This window comes from Gastrolobium bilobum, unplaced genomic scaffold (assembly GCF_033153095.1).
Source record: "Gastrolobium bilobum isolate Gb01-03AN ecotype WA unplaced genomic scaffold, APGP_CSIRO_Gbil_v1 utg3209, whole genome shotgun sequence".
Taxonomy (NCBI): Eukaryota; Viridiplantae; Streptophyta; class Magnoliopsida; order Fabales; family Fabaceae; genus Gastrolobium; species Gastrolobium bilobum.
In genome coordinates, this window is record NW_026899772.1 from 768,336 (window position 1) to 787,351 (window position 19,016).

Genomic DNA, 19,016 nt, shown 5'->3' on the forward strand with positions numbered 1-19,016 from the left:
AAGAGTAAATATCATTTTTGGTCCCTAACTAAAAATACGGTCCCCACTTTAGTCCCTACAAAAAAAAAAATTAGTCTCAAGGTCCCTAAGAAATTCAAAGTGGACCCATTTAGTTAAAATCATGGTCCCTCACAAATTCAAAAAAAATCCACATTAGTCCCTCAAAAGGACTAAAACAGGTCCACTTTAAATTTCATAAGTACCAACCAATTAATTTTTTTTGTAAATGACTAAAGTGGAGATCATATTTTTTTTGTTAAGGACCGAAAAAGGGTATTTATTCTTATTTTAATAAAATAAATAACATTATTATTTTAATAATTTTGAATAATAAAATAACATTCTTTTAGTTATTTTTTTAATTGTTGAATGTTTAATAGGCTTAAACAGGCTAACAGGTCTAGGCCAAGACTTTTATGTTTTAAATATAGGTGAGGTCAGACTTGTAATTTGGGGTCTACACAGGCTAATAGGCCAGACCAGATTCAATATTTTTTTCTTAGGTATGGCCTATTTAAGCCAAAACCTAACCTAGCCTCACTGTTGAAAAATCTGGCACGACCCGACTAGGTTGACCCAGAACCCAGTGAACCGGTCATCAGATCGGTTCGGGTCAAGCATTTGACCGGTCATGCATCGACCCAGTCATAACCCGGTCAAAATTCGGATAAATCTGGCCAAACTCAGTGACCCGGCAACCCAGTGACTCGGTTGGGTCATGCATTTTTTTAAAAATAAAATAAAAAAATAAACAACAAAACTGCTTCATCTTATAAAAAAAAAGGGAAAAAGTATCTAATGTTACTTTAGATAAATTTATCTAATGGTCGCCGAAACGACGTCGTTTTGAGGTTGAAAATTTAAAAAATTTGAATGATAAAGACTATTATAACCCTGAAATTAATTAAAATTACAAATACGCCATGATTTACGCCCCAAAACGACGTCGTTTCGGCGAACATTAGATAAAGTTATCTAAAGTAACTTTAGAAAAAACGAACCCTAAAAAAAAATGTAAAACTCATTTTAAAAACTTCTTGTAATTTTATTTGCTAGTATACTCTTCTACAATGACCTCTTAGTTTCCAATACTGAAGCAATTTGTGGAATAATAAATTAGAAAATGTGAATTATGTCATTTTAATGTAGTTAAATTTAAAAAATATGAGTTCAATGTCATTGAGAGATATGTTTACGGGGATTCTAAGTTGCAATTTAAATTGACATAGTAATAGGCATAGCATGTATTTTTATTTATTTATACTTCATGTTTTTGAGCTTATTTAGTGAATCTTGTTTAATTCATTTTAGATATGGAGAATATAATTGAATTTATATGTTCATATTTATATATATATTTATATATCTATATATATGCGGGTCAACCGGCCCGACCAATAACTCGATGACTCAGTACCCCAATCGAGTCGATGCCCGGGTCAGGTTTAACAATACTGCCTAGCCTATTTACACCCCTACAGTTATACTCTTTTTTTAATGCCAACAAATAAATAACAATCGCTTACTTCCAGAAATTAAACTAAAGGTATTTGGTTTTTACAAGTTAACTATAAGGTTCACATAAAGTGATCTCGTGAGTAAGAATATGGTTATTTTTAAATTTTAATAAATTAAAATTATGATATAATTCAAATTAAATCACTCCTACATATATTATATATTAGAGATAAAATGTCTTGCGACAAGGCCCATGCCCATTTACATGCTCAACATGGCGTTATTCTTTTGGGCTCCTTTTAACCACATCGCGTGCCACAACTTCCTAATTAATAATTAATAAAATGAATTTGAAAATTAAGAAAATTTAGAATTACGATGCTGATATTGTTTATACACGCTTGAATGACGGCTCGGGCACTTGTATTTATCCGATAACATGTCATTTTTTTTATTTATATTATTCATAAACACTGTATAATCGAAAGACTTCGCTCCCTTAGAAATTAGAATTAAATATATATTATGCTCTTTTTCTCTCTCTCTTCTTGATAGTATATATAGGCGTTATACTTATATCATGCACAATGCAATGGCGTTCTCTACATTGCTGAAAGCTCTGTTTCTGGCGATACCTTTGATTCTTATGCTCATGCCATGTTCTATCATAGCACTTTCAAAGGGATTGGAACAATCTCCATTACCAACCAACTTCCTCTTTGGGACTTCTTCTTCTTCTTACCAGGTGACTTAATTTACTATTAATTATAATCACCAATTATAACTCAAGCTCTTTAATTAACTATTATATCATATATGCATGTTTTCTTTTCTTTAACTTTACTTCGAGGTTTGTCCTTTACAGTATGAAGGTGCATACTTGAGTGATGGGAAAGGAGTAAATAACTGGGATGTCTTCACTCACAAAACACCAGGTTACTTTGTTTTGTGATGTTACAAAACATGCACAGATTACACCTTTCTAATCGATTGCATATAAACTTAATTTGCTAGCTATTGCTTATATATACGTTCAAACTTTCCATTTTAATAAATTAAAGAGTAGTATATTGATGAACGATTGCAGGTAGAATAATTGATGGAAGTAATGGGGATGTTGCGGTTGACCAATATCATCGCTATCTGGTAATACATCTTCAAAATTCATGACTTTGGTTTTAAAATAATGGCTAATCAATTTAGCCCTACTAAAAATATGTCTGATTTGTACACTGCGTGTGTGGCGTCCACCATTAAGCATAACCTGCCAGCAAAATAATACTAAAACAAGAGTTAATTTCTTTAAATAATACAATTTTATAAAGCATAACCTGTCTGTACGTAGTGGCATTTCTACGGCAAAAGTTTAAATCTTAAATTCTATATAATAATATAGGGAGAGGTTATATTTATTATTATTTTTTTACTATCAAATCTTAACCGTTGATTTTCATCAATTTAACGATTATAATTTATTGAGTCACATTTATTAATTAATTATTAAATTTCAATAAATTACAACCGTTAGATTGAAGAAAATCATCGATTAAGATTTGACAGTAAAAAGTAATAAAAAAAATAGTAAATATAACAATTTCCAATAACATAATATAAGGTGTGTGTTAGTTATTTTACTAAAAACTTTTTTTTGTTTAAAATTCAAATTCCCCACATGAGGGATTTTAGCTGGCCAAATCAACAATATCGCTTACGTTATTTTTTCTATTCTATAAAATATGATCAATTAGAGATTTAAATGTAAAATATGAGTCCAACCAAAAAATATAATATAATATGTTCCGTTAACTAGAAATCTTGAGGCTAACTTCCATCAACTTAGCTAGTTTATATAAGATTCTCTTTTAAATCATCTATGTTTTTAGGGATTGGTTTTTTTTTTTTTTTTTTTGAAGACAGGGATTGGTTTTTCGTATATTACAAGAGATAAATTTACTTTTTATACACATATAAAAGTGTGTGGAATACATGTTTTCTTTTTTTCTCTCTTCTCTTTACATGGACCCTATACACCTTTTATGTTTATCTCCTATAATATGAGAAATATTAATCCAATATCATAACATTATAATAAACAAGTGTGAAATAGTTTTGCTTCTTGAGGATTTTTATTTTTTTGAAAAAAGATACTGCCAGATTATTACATCAGCTTATCCATTATTATAGGGGGTTTTTTTTTTGGTTATCCAACATTGTCGTTTTTTATTTTTAAAAAAATTCAGGAGACGTGAAAAGTCAATTAGAATAAAAGTTGATGAATTGTACCAAACATTATCTTGGATTTGAATTCTAGACTGATATATTGAATGTCGAGGAAGAACTATAGTCTAACAACGTGGCTTGAAACAGGAGGATATAGATCTAATGGAAGCAATAAAAGTCAACAGCTACAGGTTCTCAATTTCATGGGCGAGAATTTTACCAAGTATGCTTCTTTGCTAATCTCGAATCAATTAGGGATTAACTGTTTCTTGATGTCAATTCTTCATGTAGACTTTGATACATTTTTTGACAGAAGGTACATTTGAAGAAGTCAATTTGGCTGGCATCAGCTACTACAACCGGCTAATAGATGCTTTGCTACTCAAAGGTATACTTTTAGTTTTTGTTTTATTTTGATTAAGGAAAACTACATTTTAACGTGAACGGCATGGTAACTTCTAGAATATCAAAGACTGTTAGCATACAAAAGTTATTAAATAGACATAGTCTGCTGCATATAAAGAATGTCATATCAAAAGTTGGTATGTATACTAGTAATTTGTCTTGTATGAATGAAGTTACGTGAGTTATAGTAGAAATGCATTTATTTATTTATTTATTTTTAAAAAATGTCTTCATATATGTCAACTGTTGGTTTGAACATTCAGTAAATCTATAATTTGCCATTGATTTATCAATGCGTTTGAATTCTCTCAATTGGACCAACTCACAGGAATTCAACCATTTATAACATTGTCACACCTTGACTTTCCCCAAGAACTTGAAGACAGATACGGAGGTTGGCTAAGTCCCAAGTCACAGTAAGCAACTAGCTAGTAATTATGCTTTAATATGCTTTGTTACTGCTACACGTTAAGGAATAATATAAATCATTAAAAAAAATTCTCACACACCACTTTAAATTTTGGATTGAAGTGACTTGAAAAAGGGTAATAAAATATATTATTGAATTGTATGTAAATTGTACAAAGGGTTTTCTATTTAAAGAGATTACATGACCAAAAGAACTAAGCTCAATACAACAAATAAATAAATATTATATTATTATTTACAACACTCCCTCTCAAGCTGAGGAATAAATATTTATCATTCTCAGCTTGCTAGTAAGCTCTTGAAATCTGTCTGAAGAAAGTTCATTTGTCAATACATCAGCTAATTGACGTCCAATGAGAATGTATAGAGTGATAATCAACCCACTATCAAGTTTCTCTTTGATGAAATGGCGGTCGACTTCAATATGTTTAGTCCGATCATGTTAAACTGGATTATGAGCTATACAAATAGAATCTAGTGCTAAAACAAAGCTTTTGTGCTGCACAGAAATATTAGTAGAAGAAACAAAATGGGAGATAGGGTATTGAGTACAAGAGGGACAATATTTTTTTGAACAAGATCTTTTCCCTTTTCATAGGGTAATATGTAAGTCATCATAAGCAGAAGCAATGGATAACTTCATCACAGGTATCAGAAGAAATAGGCAAATCATGAGAGGCAATAATATTAGAATCAGAAACAGGAGATTCAGGACTTACCAGTGGTTCAGACGATTGAGGTTGCTGGTGAGACAGTATGGGTTGTTTCCTCCTCTGATATACCAATTCAGGTGTCAAAATATTTCGTATCTCAGGTGTATTTGAAGGTTCTGACATACCAGGAGCAGACACACTAGGAAGAGGTGTAGGAGTAGACAAGGACGATCCAAACTCAAAGAAAGAAGGGGATGAATCTTCTGAAGAATTGTTTTCCCCCTGAAGATGAAGACCCAGGAAATAAGATTCAGATTCTTGAAAGGTGACATCCATAGAAACAAAAAAAATTCGACTTGGTGGATGATAACACTTGTACCCTTTTTTATCAGGGGCATAACTAAGGAAGACACACTTAAGAGCCCTAAGATCCAACATTCTGCGATGTTGTTTATGAACATGAACAAAGGCAACACATCCAAACACTCTTGGTTGAAGGCTCTGCAAAATGGGAACATAAGGAAATAAGGAAGTCATGGAATGAATAGGATGGGTATTGTTAAGGACCCGTGAAGGTAAGCGGTTGATCAAAAAGGCTGCAGCTAACACGACTTCTCCCCAATAAGAACTAGGAACAGATGTCTGGAAAAATAGTGCTCTAGCAACTTCTAGGAGGTGACGATTTTTTCTTTCAGCAACCCCGTTTTGTTGAGGGGTATCAACACATGTGAGCTCATGAATCATTCTTCTGTCTAAAATGAATTGTGATAGGCGTTAGTTGACGTACTCAGTACCATTATCGGATCTTAGTCTTTTAATACACTTACCAAACTGAGTCTCAACCATGTGATGAAATCGAATAAATATCTCTGGTACTTCAGACTTGTCTTTCATCAAGAATATTCATGTTACCTGAGTACAATCGTCAATAAAAGAAACAAACCACCTTGCACCTGAAATACTATGCACTTTAGAAGGCCCCAAACATCAGAATCGATAAGAGAAAAAGGTTCGTTGCTTTTGATAGTGCTAGAAGGAAATGACACTCGATGGTGTTTTGCAAATTCACAAACATCACAATGGAAGGTCTCAACCGACTAATTTAGAAACAGAGAAGGAAACATTGACTTCAATAGACTGAATGGTGGATGCCCCAGACGCTTGTGATGGAGCCAAATCATAGACTCTGCAGTAGAAGGATGACATGTCATTAATAACTAATTTTTGCTATCATTTATGGCATGTTCTGGAAGGAGATAATACAACACATCCTGCTCATTAGCAACTCCAATTGTCTTCTTCGTGGTAAGATCCTGAATAACACAATGAGAAGGAAAAAATATGATAGAACAATTCAAATCAGTTGTAAGTTTTTGAGTGAAAATAAGATTAGTAGAAAGCTGAGGAACATAAAGAACGTTTTTAAGAAACAAGGAAGGTTGAATTTGAATGTTACCAGAACCAATAACTGATTTATGGGATCCATCAACTATGGATATAGTATGACTACCAACAATATGATGATAAGAAAGAAAAAACTCAGTACGACAAGTCATATGATCAGTTGCACCAGAATCCAAAATCTATGAGGTTTTAAAAACAGTGCAAGAAGCAAGAAGAGATGTAGAACGTGTGTTCTTACCAGACAAGATCAAAGAACGGTCAAATGGCTTACACATATTATCAATAGCGGGTTTAAGCTGACCCAACTCCCTTTGCTGAATATTCACATATGGAGAGACATGTGGAGACTGCGTAATAATCGAACCATCTTCTAAATCGGCCATAGTGATAAGAAAGAGTGAAAAACAGCACCAAAGAACACACAACAGACACCCAAACGACGTCAGATCAGAGAGAAAATCACAGATCCAGGTAGAGGAAGAAAACACAGATCTGGAAAGAGGAGACAAAACCAAGCAGGAAAAGTTTTTTTTTGTGAACAGTACTGTGTTTTTTTTTTAGTTGTTCCGATCGTCTGATGAAAAAGAAACCTCCGTAAAATGATAGATCTAAGAAAACAGAGTGAAACAGGGGTCCTCACGGTCCAAAAGGTTCCCGAAATTTTTTTTCCAGCAGCGGCTTTGTGGCGGCGAGAGGAAAATAGGGTTTGGTTTTTAAAGACGGTGATTTGCGGAAGCAGAGCCCTCAGAATCGAGGGCTCTGATACCAACTTGAAAAAAGGTAATGAAATATATTATTGAATTGTATGTAAACTGTACAAAGGGCTCTCTATTTAAAGAGATTACATGACCTAATGGGCTAAGTCCAATGCAACAAATAAATAAATAAATATTATTATTTACAACAAAGTGGTTCTTTACATAGTATCAGAGCTTCAGTGACCATAAGGTCACGATTTCGATCCTCACCGCCCCCACTTGTGGAATTAAATAAGCATAAGGTAAACCAAAAATTGGGCCTATATAATAATCCACGCTTCAAGCTCAAAGGGCTCTTGCGTGAGGGGATGTGTTAGAGAATAATATAAATCATTAAAAAGGCCCTCACACAACACCTTAAGCAACTAGCTTGTAAATATGCTTTGTTACTGCTATAAGTATATATTATAATTTTAATCTTTAATGAGAAAATCAACTCTTAATATACATGCACATGCCTAGCAATTCATTCATTTATTAAAATTAAAACTCTGAATGAGAAGGCTCAGATTTATGAGCCAAATCCGAAATTGAGCATTTATATCGGTCTTTATTTACTTGGACAAAGTATGCTAATAAATATCAATACTTAATGAATGTGCAGGGAAGATTTTGAATATTTTGCGGACCTATGTTTTAAATCATTTGGTGACAGGGTAAAGTATTGGGTAACCTTCAATGAGCCAGAATACTTAGCTACATACGGTTACCGCAGAGGACAAGGTCCACCATGTCGTTGCTCAAACACATTTGGAAATTGCAGTGAAGGAGATTCAGAGAAGGAGCCATTTGTGGTGGCCCATAATATAATCCTATCCCATGCAGCTGCAGTTGATATTTATAGAACCAAATACCAGGTATTTTAGTTTTAAACATCTAACACCAAATGAGAAGACACATTAAAATTTTTCTACCCATAAATTTGATGATATAAACATCTTCATTAGTCAGAATATTAAGGGTGTGAGATCCAAATTTTTAAAAAGAAAATGGAAATAATAGGAAATACTAATTTAAACCGTTGTGGAGGACTCACTAAGTTACTTACTATATTATGACTGAAATATTCAGACTGAGCAAGGTGGTAAAATTGGCATTGTTGTGCATGCTGACTGGTATGAACCCATCAGCAATTCCACCGCAGACATCTTGGCCACAGAAAGAGCACGATCATTCACCTTGAATTGGTAACCTTCCTTTTAACAAATGACACTTTTATGTTTTGGTTCAATTTGCACATAAAGCAGACAAGTTCATTTTCTAAGCATGTATTCAATAGTTAATTATAATCACAATGCAGGTTCTTGGACCCAATCATATTCGGTAAATACCCTACAAATATGCAGAAGATTCTGGGAAATACCTTACCCGAATTCTCCAATAATGACAAAGAGAAACTCAAGGGAGGATTGGATTTCATTGGCATTAATCACTATGTTAGTTACTATGTCCAGGACTGCATGTCCTCCATATGTGAACCAGGACCTGGGGTCACCAGAACCGAGGGTTCATACCAACAAAGTTCAAAAAAAGATGGAGTTCCAATTGGGCAACCTGTACGTATCTTCAAACTTATGAGTTATGATCATGAAACTCACATTCTCCCTTACATTAGCAATCTGATCCTGAAAATTCTATAAACATGCAGACTTCACTTGATTGGCAATATGTTTACCCACAAGGCATGGAGAAAATTGTCAACTATGTAAAAGACAGATACAATAACACTCCAATGTTCATAACTGAAAACGGTGAGCACAACCTAGCGAGTCCTTTAATGGATGGAGTTTCTGTGTATTTATTTCTCTTTGAATAAATTGTTCTGTAGGGTATGGGGAGTTGGATAACCCAAATTACACTGAGGAGCAATACCTTAATGATTTCAACAGAAAAAATTACATGGCGGTTCATTTAGATGCCCTACTGGAATCAATAAGGTAGGAATACATTAGAATCAAAATAAGTATGCAGCCATATGAAGTGCATTCTGAAATTTAACTATATGTATATATCTATGTTGTCACTTGTCAAATGTATGTATAAACAAATACTCAAATTAAAACCCGTTTTCTTTTTGTGTTCCCATTTACCATGTAATCAGGAAAGGAGCTGATGTTAGGGGGTATTTTGCCTGGTCCTTGCTCGACAACTTTGAGTGGTTACAAGGATATACTGTAAGATTTGGACTACACCATGTTGATTACCAAACACTGAACAGAACTCCGAGATTATCAGCAAGTTGGTACAAGGAATTCATTGCAAAGCATAAAACAGAAACCTTCTGCCAGGAATGACGATGGAAGAAGGAAAAAGCTGTTTATTGGTAAAAATCATTTTGTACAAATAATAGTTTGGGACATCTTATAACCTTGATGCTGGAGCCTAATCTGCTACATTTCCAATAGTTTGGGACATCTTATCTGTGCTTCTATTCTCATCAAAATATACTAATTCACTCTTCATAAAGATTTGTTCAACTCTCCTATTTTAAGCTCTGGCTTGCGTGTTCAGGGTTGATTTGGCTGGAGAGAAAGTTTAAGGTTCACTAGTATGCTCGTACTGTTCAACTTCCTTCAAATCCTTTCCTATACTTAATTCGAATTTGTAACTAGCAAAATCACAAACAACTCTGACCACAATCATATTTTCTCCAATATTGAAACCATACAATTGCTAGAACTGTACACCTTATAAGTACTGAGGTGACAGATTTTTTATGTCTATACATATATGGAGGTATACGACCAAATAACCGAAGGCCGTTTAAACACTTGGCACTCTAACAAATCATTCATGCTAATCACAATTAACCTGAATGAAGAATGAAACAGTAACTCAAATTATAAGGGGGATATGTAGCCTTTTGGCTTGAAAAAATGTTTATCAAAGTACATTTAATAAACCTTCGAGATATCCCAACATTAAACAACACGTACTCTTCATGATCTTGTTGGAACAATTATATAAAATTCCATTCTATTAATATAACGAAATTTCGAGACATCAACTTCGTACTTTAATTCAATATTTTACTTTCTATAAATACTTTAGGATCTTTAATTAATAGGTATTTATAAAATTAAGCCAATTTTTGCTCCTCTCTTTTTTTAACCGTTGCATAAAAATCAGATTCTATTATGAATATACTAATTTATTATTAATGATAAAGACATTTGAAGAAAAAATAGATTTTCATATAAGATTAATTATGAGACACAGAATTTTAACAGTCACCAAATTCAAATGAGCTGACACGTTGTTAAGCCAATATGTAAGTTTGAAAAGTGCTAATGCATAGGTAGTTTATCACAGCGATGGACGCATCGTTTAACTTCTTTAGAAATGTTCATGAAAATTGGTTGCTATATAAAAAGTCAAATTTATTGAGGACGTCTTTTTTATTTTAGGCAGCTTCATTTTAATGTTTATAATTCAATTTTTATAAATTAAATATGCACTCATGCTTGCATCTTATTTACAGGTAATTTTTCAATAGAACCTACAAATACTTTTGTACTATCATGTTACTTTTATGAATAGAATATATTCATGCAATATACTCTTAATTGAATATTTGAACTCTGATTTTACGTTATTCATTTTCCTTTGAGTGAAAATACAAAGTTCATATCATCATGATTTTTCTGCGTACAAACAACTAAATGGAAGATCAAAATCCATTTAGTATAGAATATATATAAGAAGAAATTGATAAATATTTTATTTAATTATTATTTGAAGTATGACTGATCAGGAAAGGATCCCGCACCACTATGAGGGGACATATGATTTGGACTCCACCATGTTGGTTAAAATAGCTTTGAGGAGAACTTTAAAATCACCAGCAAGTTCAAGCAAATGATTGCCGAACATAAATAGAGAACAAGAAAAGCCAGTACAAACAATTTAAGGTTGACGCGAGCTTAAGGCATTAATATCACAGCCTAATCAGCCATGTTTTCATTTAGTGTGAAATTTTTCAGAGTTGTTCAATCTCCAAGTAAAATATATAAAACTAAATTTTCTTTTCAAAAAGACGTCTCAATTCGTGAATAACCTATCCTTTGGCTTACCTGTTCAGAGTGGATTCTGATAGAAAGCGTGCTACAAGGTTCACCAGTATATGACAGCACGCACAATTTAACCACCGTATGAAGCTGCTCTTCTTTTTTGACTTTTTATTTGGGTTTATCTTTTTAAACCAGCATACAATGTTCCATGACCGCTCTTCCACCTTTTGAATATCTGTATCTGCATATAAAACGTTCCTTTATTTGTCAGGCATACAAATCAGTTGTAACACTGAATCGGGATTTTTTCAACTTGAATAGTAGTATACTCACTTAAAACTGAGGCAAAACAAAAGCATAGCTTTACAATTGATCCCTATCCTGAACTCAAGCACAAATTTCGACCATTTTAACACCTCCACCAAGGCGAACCAGCTTTGTAGAAGTGTTCATCATCATCCCATGAAATTTGACATGCTTGAAGGCCAATTGCAACACTCGGCTCTTTTCCATGTTGTGCAATCCAATTTATAACCGACGTTTCTTTTTCACTTTCACTACTGAAATCTTTAATGTATTTTCCAAATGGATTAAGTCCAGGATTAACCATCTCTGCAATTGCAGCTGGCATATACGCAGAATCACCAATTAGAGGTGCTTTACACGCAGAAAATTGAGCTCGAATCTGCATTAAAATTGAAGTAACTATTCAGGTACAAAATGTAGTTTCCTCTTTTATAAGATAATCAAATAAAAGAAGGGGGAAAAAAATTCTTTATTCATTCATATAAATAAAGCCTTTGAAACTTGTGGCAGGCAACTGGCTCACCATTCATACAAAAGGATCAAACATTCAAGTGGCCAACAGTCGATACCATATTCTGGCATATATAAACATTCAGAGAACAAATGGAGGGGAGGGTGGAGAGAAATTATAAATTTAAACCAGAATTGCATTCTCCTAATATTAGATCCAACAATTGCCATACCAATATATTTTGTCTACATTATTGCGATTTATAGCAGCTGAATAATTGTTCAACTAACAAAGGCAGCCAGTCAACAGCATACAGCTCATGAAGGCATATGAAAGGATAACACGACGAACCACTTATCAGTTCACTTGAGGATAAGAATTACTGCTTACCTATATTTTCATTTTAATGTGTAGAAAATTATGGATTAACAAAATAAAACTCTTCAGTAAAAACACAAACAACACAAAAGGATAGCTAACAGACCTGATGAGTTCGACCGGTAAGAAGGTTGATTTTACACTCATACGCATAATCTTGAGAAGGCCACCCACAGTCTTCAACACAATATTTGTCTTGAATAGCAGCAGTTGGCCAGGGAACCTTATTGCATTCCATGACCTCAAGTCGACAAAGCTGCCATCCCTTGATGAAATCTGCAGTCAAAAAAACCTACTGGGTTGAATCCACAATACAAGACCCTTATTTGGAAACATTTTACCCACACCATAGGGCAAAATAATGTTTCATAATTTAAATTTGCAATGTAGATGACCTTGTCCATTGACACATCATGTTGCTGTAGTACGCTACACTAGGCTAAATATTCAAACCATTCTTATATAAACTTTGGGAAAATTTCACCCCAAAAGCTAGCCCATGAGGTAGGAGAACCCAAAATCAATATAAACCCCACATCAGAACCTTATGTTTCCCATGTGGGACTCCAAGTCCCATACCTTGGAGTAGGATCGTAACATCCCACCACGCTCCTCAGCCCCGAAGCCTATGCGGGCTAGCTTTGCGCTAGTCTTTTACTAGCCCTGGGCAAACACTGCAATGTCATGGTCACCACCCATTCTGCTTGATTGCAACTGGGAAACATAGTGGAAGGCTTTGATACCAATTGATACAAACCTTGGGAGAGCTTCATCCCAAAAGCTAGCCCATGAGGTAGGAGAACCCAAAGTCCATATAAACCCCACACCAGAATCTTATGTTTCCGATGTAGGACTCCAAGTCCTAATGTCCTATACCTTGGAGTAGGATCGTAACACATATCAATTCTATTCAGTCAAAAAACATAATCATATGTTCATTAAGTAGCTAATTTCCATCTTGGCTAATGCACCCAACCAAAGCATATGGTTAAAAATGTTATAATATCTCAAATTTCCGTCAAGTATTTTAAAACTAAAATATTATTCTCAAGAGCATCCCTCTGTCTTCTATTGTTAGCTCTTTCCTATTACTAGTTTCAGGGAGTGGAATATTGAATATGTGCCATAGGCAAAGCTAATGTTTCAAGTTAAGCTTATGAGCCACCAATACCATGAGGCATGGGCTTGGCTTCTCCAGTGGAAGCTGCTGAAAAAACAATCACTAAAAGCATACTTATTTATTACTATTTAGCTATTTCATGGTTCTCAAACAATCTTTCCTAATCACTCCAAATTGCGCAATTACCTTGAGAAACAATTCGAGGAGCCATGTTAATAGGACGCATGTAGTGGGTAATGATTCCAGTTGGCAAAGGAGAAGCTGCAAGAGCAAGATAGAGCTTCTTCACCTTTTTCTCCTGAAAAAAATAAATAATAATAATTGCAAAAGTGCATAACATATGACCAATGCAACACTAGATACAATTAATCTGCACATTGACTAGATGCTAAAGGCACCCCTCCAAGCAGTTACACCCCATGTCATGAGGAAGACCAAACAGCTAATGCTTTAAAGGAGTGTGCCTTTTCCAGTAGTAGAATTGTAGATGGTTATTCAAGCATAAGGTATGAAATGACATCATAGACTTACCCTGATTTTGCCATGAAAGACAGAGCAATACTCTTTATTCCTAGCCAATACCACACTGAACATAAATAACAGTCCATTACAATCTATGACAGTCGAAATGACAAGGAGCAACAATTATTTTCGATATAAATGCACTACCAGCCTTCGGTGCAATTATCAATCTGATGGGTAGTCATCAAAGGAGTTGTCAATCCCAAGGCACGAGTTGCAAAGGTTGCACAACTTTCTTCAATGTTGTCGGTAGTGCCACCTACCTAATCAATTTAAAAAAGAACAAATTGAAGAGAAACTAATCAAGTAAACATACCAATGAATTTCAAGACCCGTCATAAAGAATCTTGAATTCTTGACTCTCCATACTAGTAATCTAACACTATACACCATTCTATTCAAGGCTAGCATAGAATTTATCTCTGACTTTTTCTAATTATTGTTATTGTGACTAGCTTCCTCTTTCTGTTTTTTTTTTTTTTTGAATACAGCTTCCTCTTTCTCTTTGATTCACATCCCTTAACCTAATTTTCAGCCTACTAAATACATATTCTATCCATGTTGTACAACCAACTCATTCAACTGGTCCGGCCAATCTTAATTTTAGACGCAATCCAATTAGAATTATGGTATGCTAAAGTTTTAATAAAACCAAAAGATAATGTATAGAGAAAATAGCTAAATCTGAAGACATATATAGATAATGATTTACTACAATCTATTAGATAGAGCACATAATAATAACCCATTGGCCTAATCTAATTAACAATTTAACTCACTTGATGCAGAACATAACCCATGGTTATAAATATTACAGGACTCTGCACTATCCTATCATCCAAAGTACCAAAAAAGAAAAACTTATTTGACACATATCTGGGGATTAATAACTTTTTTCCGAGTTCATAGTGTGGTGGGATTGATTACATACCGACGTACCAGCAGGTTTATCCAAAATTACATACGATTCCGTGATAGCTATGATCCTTGATCTCCAGTCAATTTGATAGCACCTAAGAAAGGCTTTAAAATGTCAAACATGATCTTGCCTCTACAGTCTAAAAAGTAAATTCCATTTCTACATTCTAAAGTACCTAGGAAAGCGTTTGGGATGCACATGCACACGCAAATACGTTCCAGGTTCAACAAGTTGATCGACGTGAGTTACACGGAATGCTTTCTGCGCCTCTCGTATAGTTTTGCCTTTGACGGAAGCTCTTTTTCTCACAACCGATGGTTCCGTTACTTCTTTGAATATCCTAATTTGCTCTTCAGTAGCATTAGGAGGAGGCTGGGGACAAACAAGAGCATAGAATACGGCTCCAAATTGGATCAGATCTGCAACAAACCTTCACACAATGAAACTTAGCATTCAATCCAATTTATGAGAATATAATACAAGAATTTCATAAAATTGTATGATATGAAGAGACAATGAACAGCACAGCACACTTACAAAGGAGGAAGATCCAGAGCCTTGCATATATATTCTAAGACAGGTCCTCCTTCTGATACAACTAAGTGTTCAACTCTTGGTGGATACTTTTGTGATGGACATGGAAGCAATCGATCATACTTCGGGTAGCTTCAACAAAAGCAAGTCTCGGTATCAAGCAAAAAAATGCAGGAGGTGGAAAGAAATTACATAGTTGAGAATCAACATAGATTTTTGAGAACATTGAAGGTACCTATTGGAAGAAGAGGTGGAGGTTAACTTCCCGTCGTCGATTGTTGAAGATTCAGTTTCACCGGCGAGCGCAGTGTTACTGTTATGTGAACTTCGAAAACACCAACTCAACGCTTTCTTGTTGTGGTGTTTGTTAAGAGCTGCGCGCGAGATGAGAAGCGCGCGCGCCGTTCCAGGCACGGCGAAGCTTCGGCAGCCGCTGGCGAACATCATTGACGCCACTGCCACCGAACTCATCCTCTATCTCCTCTCTTCGATTCGAGCTTCTCCACAATTATCGGGTTAGGGCGGGTTTTGAAATTTGAAAAGTTAAGGCCCATCGTAAGAGGGCTCCAATATTGGGCCTATTTAAATACGAAAATGCGTACAAATGGGTCCTCATAAATGAACTGGGTTTTATATTGGGCCTTCGTTGCATGTGACCTGTGACACGTTCATGAGAAAAACAATTTACACGTGTTGACACAGCTCTGCCCTCTCATTATTCTAGTTATGGATATATTTTGATGTTTGTTAGACAAACATAAACATATACTTTTATTTTGTTCAATGAAAAATATAATACTCTAATTTTACAGATATTTTAATTGTTTCATAATTAACTCTATTATTATATTAAAACAATTTCACTATCTTTCTAACTTAAATAATCATAAAATTTTAGTATTTTAAAAGGTTAGAATTTTAAAAATATTTTATTCAGGCGTATTTTCATGTTTTTACTTAAGGAAGTTAAAATCATGTATTGCTAAAGTCATTTAGCTTACATACTAAAAAACTAAATAATCATTTCATTATAAAATAAGCAAGACTTTTAATTTGTTTATGTATTTTTATCTGATATTTTTAAAAATCAATAAATATTAATTCTCTTTTGAAACAGGATTAAATAGTGTATTTAAATAATAACCTAAATAATAAAACAAGCCTAACGAATGATATATGTCTCCTACTTAATTTTTTGTTATGCAGTTAATTCATAAAAGATTATTTTGAAAATAGAAAAATAAATAAATAAAAAGATAAAAAGTCTGAAAGAATTAAATGACAAGAATAAAAATTGAAACAAATAAATTATTGATATGGCAATTGAAATATAAAAATGACATACAAGTATTAAAATAAAATAAAACAACTTTTATATTATATATTAATTGATTGATACGTGACCAAACAAAATAGTAGTCCAATATCCCCAGTCATTCATAACGTGTAAGGTACGGTACCATCTAGATTCAAGCTGTTACGCATTTGTTTGATAAATGGTCCCAACTCCTAGCTCTTTATAGGGTAAGCTAATTGCTAGGTAACTGCAGTGGGTCAAAAGAAGTGAGTTTGAAATGGAAAATTTAGATATGATTCTCAACTTATCATAAAAAACACAAAGATAATGCGCTTCCTATTCATCACATGTGTTGTCTTAATTTCATTTTGATTTTGACTATTGTGATCAACTTGTGATGAGATCATCACTTCTCTCAATCTTAACTCGGAATACAAGTAGACACTAAATCTTCGCAACTATGTCTTATGCAGAATTGCGAAATCCACACAGCCCCACCCAAGCAGAAACTCACTTGGGTTGTCTCTTTTCACCCTACCACCCTAAATTTCTTTTTGTTTTAGCTCGCAAAAGATTGACTGAGACTTTTCTCATATTTACAGTGTGCTTTTAGAAAATAAAATACGAATTTCACACCAGTCAATTTAGTATAGAGTTATTCCAACTTAATCAGTAATTTTAAATTCAAATTTTGGATACACCATCAACTTAGTAGAGAGAGTTTTGCCATTTTATAGTTGTGTCTCGCTCGACTGAATTAATTGATGAATCGCTTTATACCTTATACTTTAAATTATTTAAATTCGATTAGAAATAATTTACTTCATGCGTCCTTACCTTTGTCTTAAAGTCTTTTAACCCAATAAATACAATTTAGTTGGCAACACAACACAAGCTACGTTGATGGAGTGAGAACATGAGTTTGATTTTCACAGAAAATATTTTTGGGAGGGCGAAGAGCTTTAACTTTGATTAAATCTCAACTCGGAATTAATTTTATAGCTAACTCAAATAGTTAAAATTTATAGGAATACTGGATCGACTTGTCTCAAGATTGAGGGTAAGATTTCTAACTCTTACACTGATATAAGAATATCCTGCCTTTATATATATATATATAACTCGGCATCCTATTCAGCATGCTTTCTAGATGATGAGTATATGCAGATGAAGAATGAAAAGGTAAGGTTTAAATGAAACCTTTTCTTATTTTAGATGTTCTAAACAGCAGGGTTAAAATTGAATAATTGATATTCTATTTTTAAATAGTTTATAATTCGAATAGAGGTAGGATTTGAAAGTTGACATCTCATTTGAGAATCGTTGGATGAAAAAAAATAAACGACTCTGATTTGTAAGCATGTGACTCCATTGATTTTTTTTTTATTTAACGGTTCTCAGATGAGGTGTTAAACTTCAAATTACCTCATTCGAATAATATTTATTATCTATTGTCACATATTTTTTTAAATGAGTCCTTTTACACGTATAGCTATAATCTTCTCTCCATATATTCTCAATATTATAATTTTATTTATAAATTTTATAAATTATTATTAATACTCTACATATTATTAGTATATTCAACTTGGACGAAATATAAAAGGGTAAGCCATTATAATTATCTATTGATAAGAGATTTGAGTAATTTGTATGTAGTTATAAATTTAAACCTCAGTGTCACTATTATTTAAAAAAATGTAAGAATTAGATGAATCTCTCAAGTGTTTGTTTTCCTCGTGTATATTTTTGTACTAGGAAATTATAGTTGCATAATAAAAAAAACAGTCGGGCAAAGGTGAATTATTGGAATGAATATTTAGTGAAATTTAATTATTACTTATAAATTGTGATAAAATTTATAAAGTATAGGAGAATTAAATTATGTGAATACTATTCTTTCTGTGAATAAATGAAGTAAATACCAAATAAAACTACCCCATGCCATGAAGAAAACGAAATAAAACCACTACAATGGTGAGAGGTTACGTGGAATAATTTCTAATGAATGCACGGGGGGGGACACATGATGTAGTCAAATCTTTTTAAGGACAGACCACATGCACACACAAGAAAACACAAAGAAGTGCAATGTACCCTAATTGGTGTTGTACAACCATCACTTTAGTGCACTGGAGCCTGTAATGTTGAC

The 19,016-nt window shown here is 33.6% G+C and overlaps 2 protein-coding genes across 3 annotated transcripts; one reads left to right on the plus strand and one right to left on the minus strand.

The window, feature by feature from the left end:
- Positions 1-2,050: 2,050 nt before the first annotated feature.
- Positions 2,051-9,621, plus strand: LOC133293325 (beta-glucosidase 45-like). Its single transcript, XM_061491872.1, has 12 exons — positions 2,051-2,203; positions 2,324-2,393; positions 2,546-2,604; positions 3,826-3,901; positions 3,992-4,066; positions 4,412-4,499; positions 7,932-8,184; positions 8,399-8,514; positions 8,628-8,883; positions 8,976-9,078; positions 9,156-9,264; positions 9,429-9,621. Exons 1-12 carry the CDS (start codon positions 2,051-2,053, stop codon positions 9,619-9,621), a joined length of 1,551 nt encoding a protein of 516 aa, XP_061347856.1.
- Positions 9,622-11,259: 1,638 nt separating this feature from the next.
- On the minus strand, positions 11,260-16,047 carry LOC133293369 (RNA pseudouridine synthase 6, chloroplastic). Of its 2 annotated transcripts, none has more exons than XM_061491939.1 (10): positions 15,803-16,047; positions 15,571-15,699; positions 15,209-15,463; positions 15,046-15,127; positions 14,262-14,377; positions 14,124-14,163; positions 13,779-13,890; positions 12,579-12,748; positions 11,671-12,022; positions 11,260-11,578 (listed from the first exon to the last, which is right to left on the minus strand). In XM_061491939.1, exons 1-9 carry the CDS (start codon positions 16,036-16,038, stop codon positions 11,747-11,749), a joined length of 1,416 nt encoding a protein of 471 aa, XP_061347923.1. In that variant the 5' UTR covers positions 16,039-16,047; the 3' UTR covers positions 11,260-11,578; positions 11,671-11,746. The 2 variants fall into 2 exon arrangements, with proteins under 2 accessions (XP_061347923.1, XP_061347922.1); XM_061491938.1 differs by having other exon boundaries at positions 14,124-14,178.
- Between the last annotated feature and the right edge of the window lie 2,969 nt (positions 16,048-19,016).